Source organism: Passer domesticus, chromosome 10 (assembly GCF_036417665.1).
Source record: "Passer domesticus isolate bPasDom1 chromosome 10, bPasDom1.hap1, whole genome shotgun sequence".
In the NCBI taxonomy this organism is placed as follows: domain Eukaryota; kingdom Metazoa; phylum Chordata; class Aves; order Passeriformes; family Passeridae; genus Passer; species Passer domesticus.
The window spans coordinates 5,383,640-5,402,278 of NC_087483.1; the positions used below are offsets into that span (position 1 = coordinate 5,383,640).

At 52.1% G+C, this 18,639-nt stretch overlaps 1 protein-coding gene and 1 long non-coding RNA gene across 2 annotated transcripts in view; both read right to left on the reverse strand.

Annotated features, from left to right (window-relative positions):
• The window catches only part of LOC135309350 (uncharacterized), a 113,711-nt gene extending 100,855 nt beyond the window's left edge, over window positions 1-12,856 (reverse strand). The window contains exons 1-2 of the mRNA XM_064435499.1: window positions 12,489-12,856; window positions 12,110-12,174 (exon numbers count right to left, since the gene is read on the reverse strand). Coding sequence (XP_064291569.1) covers window positions 12,110-12,174; window positions 12,489-12,609 — 186 coding nt within the window. The 5' untranslated portion in view covers window positions 12,610-12,856. The remainder of the gene's footprint in view (window positions 1-12,109; window positions 12,175-12,488) is intronic.
• On the reverse strand, window positions 7,365-8,046 carry LOC135309430 (uncharacterized). The gene is made up of 2 exons (XR_010369704.1): window positions 7,970-8,046; window positions 7,365-7,678 (listed from the first exon to the last, which is right to left on the reverse strand). It is a non-coding gene; the product is annotated as an uncharacterized LOC135309430 (long non-coding RNA).
• Window positions 12,857-18,639: the final 5,783 nt, after the last annotated feature.

Consider the following 18,639-nt stretch of genomic DNA (forward strand, 5'->3'; position numbering starts at 1 on the left):
AACTATTGCAAACAAAACTGAGTTTTAGAGAAAAACCTAAACTAAGTGAAGAACATTTAAATGCAGCCACTCTCTTCCCTAATAGCTCTAACAAAAGTCACAAATCAGTCATAACTTGGTTAAACCAAGAGACTAATACTTAAGAGTCAGACATTCAAATAGTAGAAGGGTCTCCTCAAATTGTTGAGCTTGCTGCTGTGGTTCAAACTTTTCAACTCTTTCCTCAACCTCTTAACTTAATCACAGATTCTGCTTATGTTGCTAATATAGTTAAGAAATTAGAAGAGTCAATTTTAAAAGATGTTAGTAATGATACCTTATATCGTCAGCTTTCATGTCTTTATACAACTTTGAAATATAGAACTAATCCACATTTTGTTTCTCACATCAAAACTCCTTCTTCGCTTCCTAAATTTTTAGTAGAAAGAAACGCAAAAGCAGACAAACTAACAATAGATATTTCAAACACTTTAGCAAACATTTTTGAACAAGCAAAACTAAGTCATGCCTTTTTTCACCAAAATGCACAAGCACTTGTGTGAATATTTCGAATTACCAAAAGTCAAGCTAAAGCTATCATCAATACTTGTCCTGACTGTCAGCTCGTGCAGCCTCCTGTTTCCACAGGAGCGGTCAACCCACGAAGTTTGCAAAGCCTGCAGTTATAGCAAACAGATATCCCTAAATACCCTTCCTTTAGTAAATTTAAAAACATTCAAGTTTCAGTAAACACATTCTCTAGTGCAATATTTGCTTCTCTTCACACAAGTAAAACAAGTAATCATGCCTGTCATCATTTTCTGCAAGCTTTTGCTTCATTGGACGTGCCCCAAAAAATCAAAACTAACAATAGTCCTGCATACATATCTCAAAAATTAACCACATTTCTAAAAGAATGAGGTGTTCATCACATCTTTAGTATTCCTCACTCTCCCACAAGCCAAGCAATTATTGAAAGGGCACATCAAACACTAAAACACATTTTAGATCAACAGAGAGGGGGAGCGGAGGTCACACCTCAGGTGAGACTGAACAAAGCTTTGTATGTTTTTAATTTCCTAAACAGTTCCTTTGCAGAACCTGATCCACCGATTCTTAGGCATTTTTCAAATAACACTCAGGCGAAACTGAAAGAAAATCCACCTGTTTTATTTAGAAACCCTGAGTCTGGACAAATTGAAGGTCCTTTCCGATTCATAACCTGGGGCAAAGGGTATGCTTCTGTCTCTACAGGTGCTGGAATTAGGTGGGTCCCAGCCAAAAACGTCAAACTGTATCGCACCCCAGAACGTGCTGACGAGTCCAGAACCGAGGAAGCAAGTACGCAGACGTGAGCCGAGCAGAGGGATCCCAGGTCACACCTGACATTCCTTGTTCATCGGTGGAACCTGCAAACTCTGATTCTGTGTTAATGTTATTTATAAGTGTGTCAATTGTATGTCAAATGTTTGTTTTGTAGAGCTGACTTTTGGCAAAAGTTTTGGTTTTTGCTTTTGTTGAAAACAAAATTTTAAAAATTGATATATATGTAAGGATACTGCCAAAACGTGGCTCATGGATAAGATGAAGAAAATGCAAGGTGTGTTGGTATTGGTGAGTTTTAATTGTCTTTTGTTGTGGAGATTTGCCTGTGGAACAAACAAAAACAAATGTTTGGGTGACCTTGGCCAAGGCAGTCGGCTCAGATACCATATGTTTGTCTAATTCAGAACCAGAAAAACCTTTCTCAACTTGTCCAGTTGGTGTGCCAGTAAAAGAGTTGCCTTTGGTCAAAAAACAATCCTATGGTAAGCCGGGTGAAATTGACAATGGAAACAATCCCACATTGAATTGGAACGTTTGGGCCAAAAAACTTCTCAGGGCAGCCTCTGAACCCCAAGATTTGGAAATCCTTGGTTCTTTAACAATGGATTTTTGCTTTACCTTCATAGCTAGTGCTCGGTGAAAAGGTGATCCCCCAAAGTTTAATGTTACTCCCCATTATTTTGCATACAGAAATTTAAGGTTTTGGTGTAATTTTTCAAAGAGTTGGGATGTGCTTCCTGAGGCTGAGCTATATCCAGGGCAATTGCCTAAGGGATATTGGTTCATTTGTGGAGGCAGGGCTTGGCAAGGCATTCCAGCAGACCTTGAAGGTGGCCCATGTAGCATTGGGATGCTCACTGTAATCGCACCCTCTGCTAAAGCGGTCATGAAAAGGAAACAAAGGAAAACAAGATCTGCTCATCATTACGATGAGAACTGTCAGAGTGACTTCATGCCTTGGAAAGCTGCATTAAGGGTTTCAGCAGGTATAGTTTTATCCCAATTGGCTTCAGCAGTGGCTTTGAAAGAATTAGATTGAGTTGGATGTTGGCTAAGCAAGCAAACTAATGCCACATCCTCTGCCATTAGTGATAGGTTAAGGGATGTTGATAGTGTTAGACATGCTAACCTTCAAAATAAAGCAGCAATTGACTTTCTTTTACTGGCACAAGGGCATGGTTATGAGGAATTTGAAGGACTGTGTTGTATGAACCTGTCCGATCATTTGGAATACAAAAACTGAAAGATTTGACAGCCCAAATTAAAGAGGATGGTAGATCCTGATTGGATGATCTGTTCCAAGAATAGAGCTTTACACCTTAGCTAAGGCAACTTTGCAAGATAGGTCTCTATATATTGGGTGTTTTGGTAATGATGTTGATAGTAATCCCCTACATACTTCAGTGAGTGCGACAGATGATGAACAAAACAGTCAGGGAAGTTTTTGTCATACAAGAGAGGGAAGTAGGAAGTAGAAGCAGAGAAAGTGTTCGCAATCTCACAGAAATGACAGATGACAGTATAGAAATGGAAGAGGGTTTTGACATAAGACCCTAAAACAGACAAGAGTTTTTTGAACAATGACTTATAAGTATTGTCAGACGTGATTCATATCTTTTCACTGACTGGGCCTTCACAGCATTAAATTGCTGTGCTGTAACATAGCAATGATTAGTGTCCACAAGAACAAGTCTCAAGCAGATAGTAAACAAAAGTGTTATAGTAGAGCAAGTAGTGGACAACATGATTTTGAAGATTTCTTTTTGAGTCAACAGAGAGGGGGAATTGTGGGAATCCATGGGATTAGAGGATTTTAGGAAAGCTGGGAAAAAGAAAGGCCTCAGAGACAGTAAGGAGAGTGAAATGCTTAAGCAGCAGAAAAGATATATTGGCAGTAGCAAAGACATGAGAAATAGAGCAATAAAGCTGTGTAGTTTAGCTTTCTAAGTTGCAAAAAGTATATTTTAGTAAATATTTAGAAGGTTAAATATGAATGGGGCTCTATGCTTTGTCTTTTATGAACGAATCATTGTATGAGAGAAAAAGCTGCTATTGTTTTAACCAAAGCTACATGTGCTTCATGTGGTTGGATAGAACTACTGTCAATATGCTTTTGCTCTATGTAATTGGCTGAAACTGGGTCTGAAACTATCTTATAATCTGTTGCAACATTAAGTTTCCTTGGCCTGCTGTCTGGATAGCGAGCTGCTTGCATCCATCCATTGCCATAGCCATGTAATGAGTCTGATGCTTCTGAAATAAACAGCTCACGACGCTATTCAGGTGTGGTCCCATTCCGTTTGTGTCTGTATATAAATGGCCAGCGTCATTGGTTCTAAGACATTATTTCACACCCTTGGCTTACCTGCTTTCCACTAGAGTACAGGTTGCATCTTACTCTTGTCTTCATCAAATAATTATATAAGGCATCCCCTTCCCACTGTATACAATTATGTTCATCCCTAATTAATTTTCACAATGCTCTTTCAGGTATAACTGTCTATCCCTGAGGAGTTGCAAAAACAATATGTTTCTGTTCTGCTCCTAAATTCCTTGCTAATTCTAGATCTTCCTGATTATACGACATACATCATTGTCATATTGTTCCTTATCTTTGGGAATTAGTGGTGCCCGAACCTCAGCATGGCTTTGTTCGGCTGCTCTTTTTGCAACCTGTTACCCCATTTTGACGTCTGTTTCTCCTTTCTGATGTCCTTTGCAGTGTATAATTGCAACCTCTTGAGGTACTAGTACTGCCTCCAGCAATTTTAGGATTTCTTCTGAATGCGTAATTTGCTTTCCTTGAGCTTTCAATAGTCCTTTTCTTTCCAAACTGCTTCATGGCACCTATTACTCTGAAGGCATACTTGGAATCTGTTCATATATTGATCCTTTTTCCTCAGGCTGGTCAGAAGGTACGGCTTAAAGTGATTATCTCTGCCTTCTGAGCTGACTTGTCTAGGGCTTCTATCCCCTATTGCTCTGTGCTGATTATATATCCTGATTTTCACTGATCTGCTCTTACAAAGCCACTCCCAACTGTGTACTGAGATTCTGCTCCTGGATTTGGGCTTTCTTTAAGATCTGGGCAGCTGGAGTAAAGTGGACTTCATGGTTTTGATACAGTCATGCTACAAAGGTTCCTTGTCTGTCTGGTGAGTGGCCAGGAATGCTGCTGGATGAACTAGAGAAGAGATTAGTTTGGTAATACCACATTGTTCCACCAAAATTGCCTGATGTTTAAGCAATCTGGAGGGTGAAAGCTAACGCCCACTCTTTTGCTCAAGAAGTGCTGCTACTGAATGTGAGATAAATACATTTGTTGTGCTAGAGTGAATTCTCAGGCTTCTTGGATGTTTGAAACAAGAGCAGCAACTGCTCACAGTCAGGCTGTCCCCTACTCACTTCATCCAGTTGTTTAGAGAAGTAGGCTATTGCTCTCTTCTATGGGCCAATTGTTTGAGCCACTACAAGGACTACAATCTCTACGCCCCCTACACAACAAGCAAGGGATCAGAGGGTTACAAGGAGCATAGGGCATCAGTCACTTTGCTTTCCCTGCCACTCCTGTCATCGCAAAGTGGAAATGCAGGTAGAGCTACTGCGCTTGGTTCCTGTCAGATTGTAAGTCTCATTCGTGTCAGAGTCACTCTGGCCTTTCTCACCATCTATTTCTTCCTTGTCCTTCACCTGCCAAGCCACTCTGGCTGACAATGCAAATGCAGTTCCACATATTCACACTCTTTCATACAACACAAAAGGGTACTTAGGAGCTTTCCCACAAACTAGAAATTTGTTTTAGTGCTTAAGGTGGTCCGAGCATCTGAAAGATATCACCCAATTGTGGGAAAAAATTCCCAGCTAGGCTGAGGATGAGGTGATCTCTCGGGGACAAAATTACTTTTGAGGAAAAGTCTGAGTAATTTCTCAAGGGCACATAGAGATCATTATGGGACCAAACCTGAGATAAATATTAGGGGACAGAAAGAACACTTGGGGGTAAAATCTCAGGTTATCTAGCTTCCCACCACCTCGTCCCTTGCCCCAGCAGGAAGCTTTGCCCTCCCTGTCCCCAGCCAGCCCAGCCTGGCACCTCAGGGCTGTCCCCAGCCTCCTGCTGAGGCCTGGCCTCGAGGGCTTCTGCTGCAGGCCTGGCAGACGCTGTGGAGAAGCGCCAGAGCAGCCGGCTGTCAGGAACAAGGCGGCTGCCTGGGGGCTGCTTGTGGCCTCTGACACCCAGTTCCTCAGGGCTTCCCTGTGCTCCAGCCCCTCAGGAGCCTCCTGTTGTTCTGCCAATTGACAGAGGCCATTTAAAGAACACCTCACTGGAAATCATGTTCTTATTTTACTGTGAATATTAAGGAACCACAGTGAAAGAAGATACATTCAATAAAAATGTGCGCTTGGTTTTAGTGAGAAGCAAAAACAAGCAAGGCAGTGCACCTCAATCAGTACTGTAAGAGAGAAAGGAGAGTGATTTAGAAAGATGCATCACCAATTGCCTGAATTGTTTATCATCTTGCAGATCCACAGTTGCTGGGGGGCCCTGTTTTGCGCCAAGGACCTGGAGAACCATTCCCAGCAACTGGGAAAATCCTAGGTGGTCCATCCACCCATAGATGAGTTCTCCAAATTTGCCCCAAAAGTCAGTCCACCTTTTATAGGCCAAAAAGAGCAAGTCCAAGTGACTTGATTATATTTTTAGCCCAGAAACACCTGGAGCTGATGGCACACTTCACAACCAGCAGAGGACACAGCTCGGCCAAAGGCCAGACCTCTGCTGCGAGGACTTCCCTTAAAATACCCTACAAACAAAACTCTAATCAAGTCAGTTGGGAAAGTTTCTTAAAATGATACATTTCTGCCACATAATTACACAGGGCTATGTGACAGTTTCTAAAGCAGCTGGTTTGGAGTCAAACAGCCAGCATTAAGAGTCCTTGTCATCTATTTGCAGCTAAATCACACTTAGGGGGATTTGAAGGAGTTTGGAACGAGTTAGAGACCGGACCTCCGAGTTTTTTAGATGATGCCATTTCTTTTTCTTATCTTTGGCACAGACAGGAAGGGTGAGTTTGGCTCACATTTCTACCGCATGACTCACAAGGTCACAAGACTTCTAGTTACAAGACCTTTTAAGGATTTATTGGCCAATAAAACACTGCCAACAAGGATAAGTATGTTTTGGACCCAATCCTTTAACATTTCGCTTTAGAGGCTCATGCTACACTGTAAGCTTCCTTAGGCAATCATGTTATGGCAAACAAACCTACAGCACTGCATTCTCCACTTCTTGTTTACTTTTGTAACTACTTTTATTTTTTCTATATCTAAAAGTCTAAAACTTTAAACTTTCCTCCACTTAGCTTCATGTGTCACTGCTATGAACTCTAAATCCACATTCTTGCTTCCAGCACCTAAATTTGGAAGCCTTTTCCAAGGTCTCAGATCAAATCCTCTGTTAAATTCTAAGCTTTGCTTACAAGTCCAAAAGGCTGAGAATTCCCTACATTTCGGGTTCCAACAACACTGATGCAGTGAGTCACAGAGTGCCCAGGACCTGTCTTGTAAGTCAACTCTGTCAGGAACAAGGCGGCTGCCAGGGGGCTGCTCATGGCCTCTGACACCCAATTGCTCAGGGCTTCCCAGTGCCCCAGCCCCTCAGGCTCTCCCCCAGCGTGGCCAAGCTGCCCGGCAGCAGCGCCGCAGCCCCACAGGAGCTCCAGAGGAGCCCCAGCCAGAGGCACCTGGGAGCCCTCAGCAATGCAGCCAGCAGCACAGAGCCAGGAGGACACGGATGGCGCTTCCTGCCTGCCACAGGCCTTGTGGCCATCTCCAGGCACCGCTCCCACAGGGATCCCCGCACCTCCGGCCCTGCCCACCCGCTCTGTCGGCAGCACAAAGGCTTCAGCAGAACCACCACAGGCCAAGGGGCTTCTGGCCATTGTCCCTGCAGCACTGCACGCCTGGGCAGCTGGCTGAGTGCAAGCACCATTTTCCCCCTCCTACCCTATGCCCTGCAGACCCTGGGGAGCATAAGAGAGATCCTGGAGTCTGTGTGTTATAACACATTCTATATTAACACAGTAAAAGAAAACTAAAAGTAGAACATTCTTGAAAAAAAACAAAATTCCTAATTAGTCCGGTGGCCCCAACTAAAAGAACATATGGAATCACATCTCCACAGAGCTCCAGCAGCTCAGCCTGTGGAGATGCGACAGACGCGGCCGAGCCTTCCACATCCTGCGCAGCTGATATTGCAGCCTCTGGAACCTGGAGATTGGAGCCCGCTCTGCAGACCTGAGGATGCACAATGATTGAATTGCCAGGCTTCCAACGGCAAGGCTGACGTCATTTGCCCTGTCTTCAAGGGCTGCAAGAAAAAGGAACAGAGCCACGGTCAGAACCTGGACCTGAGGGATGCAAAGACAGCCCCTTGCCAGGGCCATCCCAGCCAGCTCTTGCCATGGCCAGGAGGGAGCAGGGACCAAGGGGATCAGCCTGAAGCTGCTGGCTAGGGATCCTCCACATGGCCCTGAAAACTGTGGGTGATCGGCCCAGACCAGCCTTCGTCCGCACAGGGAGCAGAGCCCTCCACAGCCGGGGCAGGGCTTGCAGGTCTTCACCCGCCAACTCTTGCTGTCAGCCCGCTGCCCTCACTCACCACTGTAGATCATCAGCAGCTCTTCCATGTTCCCCCTCAGGTGCTGCCCGGCCACCCCTGTGAACACAGAGCCTGTCACGGCGGCAGCGGCACAGCTCCCTGCCAGCGGCGCTGCCAGCGCTGCGGCCACACGCCCTGCTGGCCCGGCAGGGCTCAGCCCGGGCCCTTGCCGCACGCTGCCGCCCAAGGGCACGGCTGCCAGAGGGCGGCAGCAGCGCCCGGGCCAGGCGGGGCTCCACGGCGCCGGGCCCGGATGGCGCTGCCGGGGCAGCGGGCGGGGCTGGGGCCGAGCTGCGGCGGGCCGGAGAGGGAGCCCGGCCTCGTGGCTCACCCATGAACCTGATGGCCGCCTCTCGCAGGGGCTCCTGGGGGCTCTCCAGGTAGCGCAGGGCCCGGCGCAGGTACTCGGCCGCTCGGCTCGTGTCATCTGCCAGCTGCAGAGAGCGGCAGCAGGGAAGGCTTGGCGCGGGCTCTGCCCCTGTGGCGGGCGCTCCCTGCGCCCAGCCCCGGCCTCCCCTGCCCGCACAGCCCTGAGGCGCGGCCAGCAGCCGCTGGCGCCGGGCTCCGCAGGGGGCAGAGGGCCGGCTGCTGCCCGGGGAGCCGCGGGGCCGCCCCGCAGCCCCGCCGCGCCGGGGCTCCATGGGCACCCGGCTCGGGCCCACAGCAGCCTGGAGAAGAGCCCGCGCCGCCTCTGGGTGCAGCAGCGGGCAGGGGCACAGCTGCCAGCCCTGCACACTGAGCACCGCGCTCAGGAGCCTTCTCCAGGCTGAGGCTGGGGATTCTCGTTCATCCTTACCAAACACTTGCTGAACTTCCACAGTTTCTCCTCCTTCACCAGCTTTTTGATATCTCTCCTCTTCAGGAACCTGGCCGCACAAAGCAGCGTTTCCCGAGAAGCCTGGAGAGCAGCAGAGTGGCAGAGATGGCCCCACAGCCCAGGGCACAGCCCCGTGTCCCTGTGCCATGGCCTGGAGGAGGCTGCAGCCCACCAGGCGCCAAGGCAAAAGGCAGCCCAGTTCCCTCACAAGGGGGCCACCAGCAGCCCACGAGTGCTCACCTCTGCCACATGCTGACTCTCATCATGGCAGTGGAAGAAGAGTGGCAGCAGACTCTGATGCACAACCCTTTCCAAAGGTTTTTCTCTCTCTTCCAAAACCTCCATCATGTCTCGGAAAAGTTTTATGGAGAGCAGCTGTACCTGGCTATTATCCTTTATGAAAAAAAAAGGGAAAAATACCTCAGCATTGGCTCCTCCAGGGCCCCCGGGGCACAGGCCTGGAAATGCACAGGCACAGATTTTCCAGACTGCATCCAGTGGTCATGGCTGGGAGCACAGAGCCTTACATGGTCAAAGAGTGGCAGGAGTGCCTCAGCCAGCTGCAGGACAATAGGGCTTGACATCAGACTGTATTTGCGCCAGAATATAAAGCTGAGTGCGACAAGTGTCATCCCAGCTATCTCTGCATCATTGTCCCACAGTAGATCCATGAGGCTTTCAGTCAGCCTCCACATTTTGTCAGCCTGTGTGGAACACAATTTTGTGAAACACCACCCTGCTGCAGCAGGGCCTAGAGGCCAAAGCCCGTCCCGAAGCACTAGGGCAGCTGAAGCGGGAGGCAGGAGAGCTGGGAGCAGCTGCCCCGGGGCCCAAAGCCCAACCAAGCCCAAGGAATTGCGTTCCCAGCACAGCTTCAGCCGCTGCCCCCTTCTCACCATCGAGGGATTGTGAATGAGCTCGAGAAGGGCCCTGAGTGCCAGGCGACGCCTCTCCCTGCACTCGCTCTGCAGGTACCTTGACGAGACCTCCACAACACTGTCAGCACATTCACTGTAATCCAGGCACTCGAGGACCTGAAAGGCACAGGGCAGTGACAGGGCACCGGGCCAGCAGGAGCCCGGAACCGCACAGGGCTGGGCCCAGGCAGCAGCACAGGGCACGGGCACCGTCCCAGGCAGCTGCGGCTACGAGAGGGCAGAGAGCTGGGAGGCAGCTCAGCCAGGCAGCGCTGGCCTTCAGGCTCACCTCCACAATGAACGCCAGGGCGGGCAGATCCCAGCGTGGCTCCTCCCTGCTGAGCAGCTGGAGGAGGTGGAGTGCAATACTGGAACACAACTCAAGACGAGCATGGCGCATCTCCCTAGGAGGGTGAAAAAGGGACCAGGAACCTGAGCAAATCTCTCCAAGGATAGGCTCACAGAGGTCTGCTCTTTCAGCACCATCCTGCAAGGGGACCGGAGCCCTTTAGGTGGTCCCTCCTTCTGGGCTTTCTCCTCTCCCAGGCTTTTCCAGTCTGCTTGGCCGTCCCTCAGTGACGAGGGCCTCTGGCCCATGACCACAGGGACAGTGTGGGGCACCCTGGGCACAGAGCACAAATGTCATAAACAGTGGGAAAAAGAGGGTCTCACCTGGCCAGCAGACCCACGGCATAGTGGCGGGTATCATCACACAGCAGTGTGTTCCAGACACCCCTGCGTTCCATTGCCACCACCACATCCTTGTACTGCCTTTGGCAGAGCAGCGACTTCAGGGTCCGCACTGCAAACCTGTGTGCAGAGCAAAGCCCAGGTCACACTGGGAGCACTGGCTCCTTCCCAGGCCACGTGGCAGGGACAGGAGCTCTAGGATGGAGCACCTGTTGGGGCTGGTGGCAAGGCCGTGTTCTTCCTGGCATCCCTTCCAGAACGTATCCACCTCCTCTGGCATATCCAGAGTGCTGAAGAATACTTGGAAGAGCAGCTGCACAAATAGGCGTGGGAAATACACCTTCATTATACGGGGGACACAGCGCACCTGGAGGATCTTCCACATCACCAGAGTTGCCTGCAAAGGACAAAGCCCCAGAGAGAGCGCTCAGTGCCGAGGTGTCCGTGTGGCAGGGCCCGAGCGTGGCAGGGAGAGGCCCGGAGAGACGCAGGGGGAGCAGGGGGCCTGGTGGCCTTGAAGCTGCCCCTGGGCCAGGTTTCAGGCCAGCGCCTGAGGCAGGGAGATGCAGTGGGGGAAGGAGGATGGAGAGCTGCTGGAGAGGCAGCCTTGGGGCCAGCAAAGGCCACTTGCAGAAACTCACAGCCAGGGCAAAGACACCCGTTTTGTCCCCATTGGAGGTGCATGTGCTGTGCTCCGGCCAGTTCCCCAGCACATCCAGGAGTACCAGCTGTGCCAGCTCCGCAGTCCTGCTTGAGCCCATGATGGTTTTCCACATGGTCCAAGCAGCTCTGCAGGGTTAGAGCTCTGTCTCAGGCGGGTCTCAGACACAGCACTGTGGCCTGGGCATCTCTAAGGGCCCAGGCTGACTGCTGGCTCTGCCTCTGCCCACTGCCCCTGGCCAGCAGCACTCAGGCAGCCCAGCCCTGCAGCACTGACCCCTGTGGGGTGTCAAGGGAGCATGGCAGCAAGCTCAGGGGAAGGGCTGGGAAAGGAACATGCCAGAGGGCTGGGAAAGGGAGCAGGCAAAAAGCCCTGGAACTCTCTGTTCTTCAGACACCTGGGAAAGGCTGTGCAGGGTGATGGGCTGGGGAGCCCTGAGCCCTCTGGCCTGGTGGGCTCCATACCTGTCACAGGACGGGGCCACACGCAGGAGCGTCATTACTGCATCATCCGGGTGTGCTTTGGTGAGATTCAGCAGGGTCTTGTCCAGCCTGTGCTCGGCGGAATCATTGGCCAGGAGCCACTGGTGGATGTACCTCACCATGGCGGGCACCTGGAGAAGGCACATGGAAACTTGGAAAGCTGACAGAGGGAGCAATGTCCCCAACTTCCCCAGAGAAGTGCTTCCATTCACACCGCAATGCCATGGCCTCAAAGGCTCACAGGCACCAGCAGATGTGGCTTGGGTCGCCATGTGACTCATGGGGGAATGGAAGCCTGGCCTCAGGTTGCTTACTTGCTCTGGCTTGGAAGCACCGTTCTCCACAAGCAAATCTAGCAGGGCGGCACTGGTCTCATATTTGAGGACCTCTGAGTGTGCCCTGAGCCCAGCGCCCATAGCCCTGGCCTCTTCCTGCCGAACACTCTTGATAAAGTCGCAAACGAGCTGTAGGAGAAGGGCAAGAAGCCAGGGATGTTCCATGGAGTGCTCCACACACGGTGCTCGGCTGAGCAGGGACAGCAGGCCCAGCCCAGGTGGGCATGGCTGCAGGTACCTGCGCTGTTCTGCGGAAGCGGCCATGGCTGGATTGCTGCTCCTGTGTGCGCTCCACGGCTGCATCTGGCAAAGAGCGAGCACAGCCAGAGCTGAGGGGCTGCGGGAGAGGCCGGAGAACACAGCCCAACCCTGCGCTCCCCAGGCAGGGACAGCCCCGGGATGCCCCAGGGGGATGGAGCACGGCCACTGCGGGGTGTCTGCCTGGGCCCTCTTCCGTCCTGTCCATGGGCATGTCCCCAGGGGATGGGATGGGATGGGATGGGATGGGATGGGATGGGATGGGATGGGATGGGATGGGATGGGATGGGATGGGATGGGATGGGATGGGGCCATGCTGGCTGCAGGCTCCAGCCCTGAGGCCCAGCTCTGTCACTCACCCTCCTGTGGTGGATGGAATGGCACCACCTCTTCAGTCTCCTGTCCTGGGGCAGCTCCAGGGCCGCCTTCGTCCTCCTCAACCCAGGCCAGCTTGGGCACACTCGGTGGTCTCTGCTCCATGTCAATGACTGGAGTTAGTAGCAGGACAGCTGACTTGGAAAAGCTCAGGGCACCAAGTCCCACGCTCTGCCCTCGAGGGCACTGCCAAACAGAAGCCTCGGAAGGCCACAGGTCACCAGGTCCTGTGCTCTGGCCTCGAGGTCAGCTGCAGGAACAAGGCCTCAGAAAAGCTCCAGGTCAGGCAGGAACGAGTGCGCTGTGCGGGGGCTCCTCACAGCACTGCTCACTCCCGTCCTGTCCTGTCGCCTGCTCCGAGCACTGTGGAGTGTTCTTGTCACCACCAGCTCCTATGTCACCACGTGTCACAAAGGACACATTCCTCCATTCCATGCCACGGTGACCGTGCTGCAGCGTGTCTCAAAGGGCCCTTGCACACACTGCCACCTGCCCTGGGGCCATGCCCAGCCCACCCAAAGTGGCCCCGGTTGGCAGGAATCCCTGGCCCCAAGTGTCTAAGGCAGCCCGACAGGATCTTTAGGAAGGGCTCAGCCCATCAGCAAACGCTGCCCTGCTCTGTGGGCTCAGGGCAGCAGAAGGAGCCCCCACGGCTGCCGAGGCAGCCGCGCTGGCAAGGGCACGGGGCCTTCCACGGAAGCTGGCACGGCCTCCTTGGGACACATCCTGGCTGCTGGCCATCCTAAACCCGCGGCTGTGACAGGCACAGGGAACGTGTGGGCCAGGGCACCAATGCTGCTCTGAGCCCTGGGGCCCGGGCAGCGCTGCCATCAGCAGGTGTGGCAGAGTCCCCGCCCAAGCAGAGCTGCCACCCCCCGAGCCCTGGCAGCGCTGCTGCCCCTCTCCTGCCCCAGAGACCTGTGCCCCGGGGGGCTTCTGTGCCACAGGGAGCCAAAGCCCACGTGCACTGGGGGCTGTGCTCCTCCCTGCAGGGGCTGTTGGCAGCAGCACCTGGAGCTCTGCTGCAACACTTGGTGTCTGTCAGAAGGCAGAAGCTGTTAGTCAGTCCTGAAATTATTTTTTTCATAGAAGGGATTGCAGTGTGAAAAACAAGGTTCACTCTTCTGTACAAAATTTAGAAGGTGTAATAAAGTACAGTAGGAGACAAAGACGATAAAGCAAATATTTATCACCGGATGTCTTTTGGCATTCAGCCTAGATTATCCCAGCTATTTTGGAAACACTCTTTATATACCTGTCATGGTTTGACTCTGGCACAATGCCAGGGTCCCTATGAAAGGTATATTTTTTAAATGGTTACTGTGAGATGTGACTCGGAAACAGAGCAAAGCAGGCTCCCAATTGGGAATTGAGGGAAAAACACAACACTTTAATAATCTACAACACAGAAACATAAGGGAAAAAAGAAAAAAACACACACAACAATCTACTATGGAACACTCTTAAAACACTCCTCCTCCCCCCAGTCTTTTAACATTCAGATCTCAGTCCAATACTCTCTTTCACACAAGCTCCTTGCAGTTCATCAGGAGAGAGGAGTCTCTTTCTTGCACTATGGGCTTTTTTCAGAAACACAGTGAAACTTCTTGTGCTTCTGTGTCACACGCCGCAGCCGCCCGGAGAAAATCTGCCGCGGTGACCATCTCCCTTCCATGTCCAGTGCTCTCACTACCGGCTATGGATCTAAACTGCTCTTTAGGTCCTTTTAAGAATGCATCGCTCAGTTCTAAGAAGTGGCCTTCTCTCACCATTTGGGACACCTGTCCCCCCCCATATTTTTATTTCTTTGGGGCCTGGGTCTCAGGAACAGAGACCCTTCGCTGAAGGCAGAGGGCTTCACCACACCCTCCCCCGGAGTCTCTGTTCTTTCTGTTTCTCTTCGCGGCCCTCTCATTTTTGGTTTCTGGCCAACTGCCTCCTCCAAGGTGCAGTCTCTGCATTATTGGAAGAAATTGGTTTTGCCTGTGGCTATGTAAGAGAAAACTTCAGCTGAAGCTACTCTAATCATCTCTTCCACTTAGGGTACTCTCATCTGCTGGCATTTCTTCAACTACTCAAACCTTCTCTTCTTTCCCATTCTCCGTCTCTTCTCAATCTTTAACTGGGAAGGATCACTGTTTTTACAGCTTTTATTGTTTCAGTACCAAAAGAGTTAAAAGCTCAGCTGGGTCTGCCAGCAGCTGGGCACCTTGCCCCCCCCCCCCCCCCCGCCCCTTCTCTTCCTGGCCGTGGTGCCTGCACGAGATATCAAATTCCAAGCCAGCACAGTCTCTATCATTCTCTCCCGGGGGGGCTGCCCAAACCATCCCAGATCTCCTCCTCTCCTCCACCCTTGCCTCTTGCAGGGGCTCCAGCGTCCCTTCCCTCAGGCCCCATGGCCTCCCCCTGCCCCACCCAGACGCAGCTGGGCAGGGGGAGGAGGTCAGACCAGCTCACCTGCCAGACTCTAAAGAGGGAGTTTCTCTGGGAATGCTCTGCTTTTAACCCCTGTGTTCTCAGAGGCATATCTGAATCCCCAGTGGCCACACCAAGTGACAATTTCAAATCTGGCCACTGATTGGTTTGACCACAACTTTTCCAAAAACTCACTTCCAGGTCAAACCAAGACAATACCATTTCTATTGCATCAGCCTGTTACATATTCACAAACAATTATGTATGTTGAACGTTTCTCCAAACCAGTTTCCATGTTTCAAGAACTGTTTAGCATGGCTCCTCCTCACGTCTGCCTTTTTAGAGCATGCGTATTCCTTGTTTGTGCTTTTAGTCCATTCTTATCATCACCTCTATTTACGGGCTTTTGTGGATACTGACAGCCTGCTCAGAGAGAGAAGGCCACATAAACTTTCCCAGGAATTGTTCTGGGGAGTTTTGAAAAGGCTGAAAGAATGAAAACGATCTTGCGGCTGGTGTTTTGAACAGTTGTTTTCTCAGAAGATGTTTACCAAAGGGCATCTTCTTAATTAGCCAGTGGTGGCGGGGTGTTGATTAAATGAGCAGTCAGGTCCAGCTGTATCGGAACAGTGCATAAAAAGGAATGGCTTTCTAATAAACTCGGCATTAACCTGCTGAAGAGAGTTAATGTGTCACTTCACTTCCGTTCCTGACTCAACGGTGACAGGCTTTGGACCACATTTTCTTCAGACCGTGAGTGCTGATAGTTGGCATATCTGCAGCAGGTGTCCTCATCACATGTTCATGGGATGGTATCCCATGCAAGCAGGCATTTCAACACAAGCATACTACATCAGCTGTTTCTAAGTTTTAGTTAACAACAGAAATGAAAACGAGATCTTTATAGCAAAGTTCTTTTAACACCACACATATAGAATCCATTTCAACATTTGAAAAGGCCAGTATTGTACTGTGTATCTATAACAGCAGCAGCAGCACCTGAACACCACCAGCTGCTGAATTTCAGAGGACAGTCAGATTATACAGAGGCACTGCCATGTTTCCTTGTGTTCTGGGAAAAACGTCAGCTCAGTCTTTGATGTTCAACGCTCCAGCTGCTGCGTGTCTGGCAGTGGTAGCTCATGTCCAAACACAACTGGGTGCCTGCTAAGCACAGCACTGGGGAGCCACAAACAGGGCAGTTCAGGCATCGCAATATATCAAGCTTCCAACAATCTCTTCTCCATTTCCAGATTCAAACATCAGCAAACACATGCTGGAAAAGTCCAGTGAGTTCCATCATTGCCAGGATACAAATTTCACTACTGAAACTAAGCAAGGATTGCCCACAAAGCCTTTGCAAACACTTCCTGGATGAATTAATGTCTCTCCCATGCAGGGCTGTAATAGCTGAACATCTGCAGTGCTGGAAGATTCCAGGTAGAGTGGGAACAAGTCCACAAAATTTCTGTACAGTCTGAAATAGGGATGCAGGGCTGGACCAAAAGCTTTCCTGAGGGTGATGGTACTGAAATCCATTGCATAATGATGCCCAGAAATTAATCAAAGCAAACAGTACTGCATAGCATAAGGCCTATGGGGCAGGAATTTAATTTATTCGACACGGGGAGTGAGGGGCTTTAGTCTACCACAAATTCATTCCGGAATGAGACTCCCGATGGAGCCCCGGCGCGGCGGGGCTGCGGGGCGGCCCCGCGGCTCCCCGGGACGCAGCCGGCCCTCTGCCCCCTGCGGAGCCCGGCGCCAGCGGCTGCTGGCCGCGCCTCAGGGCTGTGCGGGCAGGGGAGGCCGGGGCTGGGCGCAGGGAGCGCCCGCCACAGGGGCTGAGCCCGCGCCAAGCCTTCCCTGCTGCCGCTCTCTGCAGCTGGCAGAGGACACGAGCCGAGCGGCCGAGCAGCTGCGCCGGGCCCTGCGCTACCTGGAGAGCCCCCAGGAGCCCCTGCGAGAGGCGGCCATCAGGTTCATGGGTGAGCCACGAGGCCGGGCTCCCTCCCCGGCCCGCCGCAGCTCGGCCCCAGCCCCGCCCGCTGCCCCGGCAGCGCCATCCGGGCCCGGCGCCGTGGAGCCCCGCCTGGCCCGGGCGCTGCTGCCGCCCTCTGGCAGCCGTGCCCTTGGGCGGCAGCGTGCGGCAAGGGCCCGGGCTGAGCCCTGCCAGGCCAGCAGGGCGTGTGGCCGCAGCGCTGGCAGCGCCGCTGGCAGGGAGCTGTGCCGCTGCCGCCGTGACAGGCTCTGTGTTCACAGGGATGGCCGGGCGGCACCTGAGGGGGCAGCCAGGAGAGCTCCTGATGATCTACAGTGGTGAGTGAGGGCAGCGGGCTGACAGCGGGGCTGGCATGGGGAGCTGCAGTGCCTGGGCAGGGAGCTGCCATCCCTGTCCTGGCTGCGGCGGGCTCGCTCCCTGTGTGGATGAGGGGTGGCATGGGCCGAGCACAGAGAGATTGCAGGAATGCGGGGGGCAGATTCATGGCCAGCTGATCCAGTTGACACCCCCTTTCTTGTGGCCATGGCCAGAGCTGGGTGGGATGGCCCTGGCAGGACAGTCTCCTAGGATTCCCACAGATCCAGGCTCTGACCATGGCTCTGTTCATCTCCCTTCCAGCCCTTCAAGCCCTGAGGAGAGATGACAGCCCTTCCCAGACAAACATAGTTGTTCAACAGAGAGACAGTGGGAGAGCTGCAGAACTGGCACAGAAGAACCAGGGTTTGTAGAAGCCCTCCAAATGCCATGGAAGATGAGACTTCCTTGAGAGCAGAAGAGACCAGCTGCAGCTCCAGGCACCGCTGATGATTGGCACAGCTGAGCCTGTGGGAAACTTGCATGTCTTCAGCCCTCTCCCTGCTTATAGATAGCTCCCTCCCTCCAGCCCTCAGACTCTGCCCATCCCTTCTTTTTCCCTCCCTTCTCCCTCCCTGTTCACAGCTCTTTTCCTCTAGTCCTCAGATCCTGCCCTTCCCCTTTTCCCCCTCCCAGCTCATTCCTTTGCTTCGCCTTCCATTAATAAACAGTTTGGCTCCTTCACTTTGCCTGCATCCCTGTGGAGCTGCAGCAGAACAAATCCGGGGCCCTGGGACACACAGGCCCCTGCTGCCGTTCTCTGCCACGCCGTGTTTTGTGCACAGACCCAGAGGAACGAGGGCAGGTCAGGCTGGCACGGTCCCTGTGCTGAAGGTGCAGTTCCACAACCCTGTGCAGGTACAGATCCTGCTGAGCACACAGAAGGCCAGCAGTGGCACAAGAAGCCTGTGTGTCAGGAGCCAAGTCGTGTCTAAGGCCCTGCCACATTTGATCTGCTGTTGTGCACGTCAGCAAGATAATGAAGAACAGACAGTGAAGGAAACCTTATGGTTGAACTGGTGGGAATGTGACCCTTGAGAGAAACAATGGATTGGTAAATTGATGGGAAGTTAACCTGTGAAAGAGGAACAGCACACAATGGAGCTGTGGTTGGCATGGAGGTGGTATCAGAAGCCATTGCGGCCTCATCTGATGCACTGGCCAAGCATGAGATGACGTCCTAAGTGGAAAAACTGCAGAGGAGGAGATGTCAGGCCTGGTTCTGGTGTGGAGGGATGAAAAGGCCAAAATGCACGCCCTGTTGATGCAGGGGATGCCCTGAAGGTGGGTGGCCTGCCTGCCCCTCCCACTGCAGCACCATGCTGAGATCCCCTGAGAGGAGCCCAGTGCTCCTTGCTCCTCTC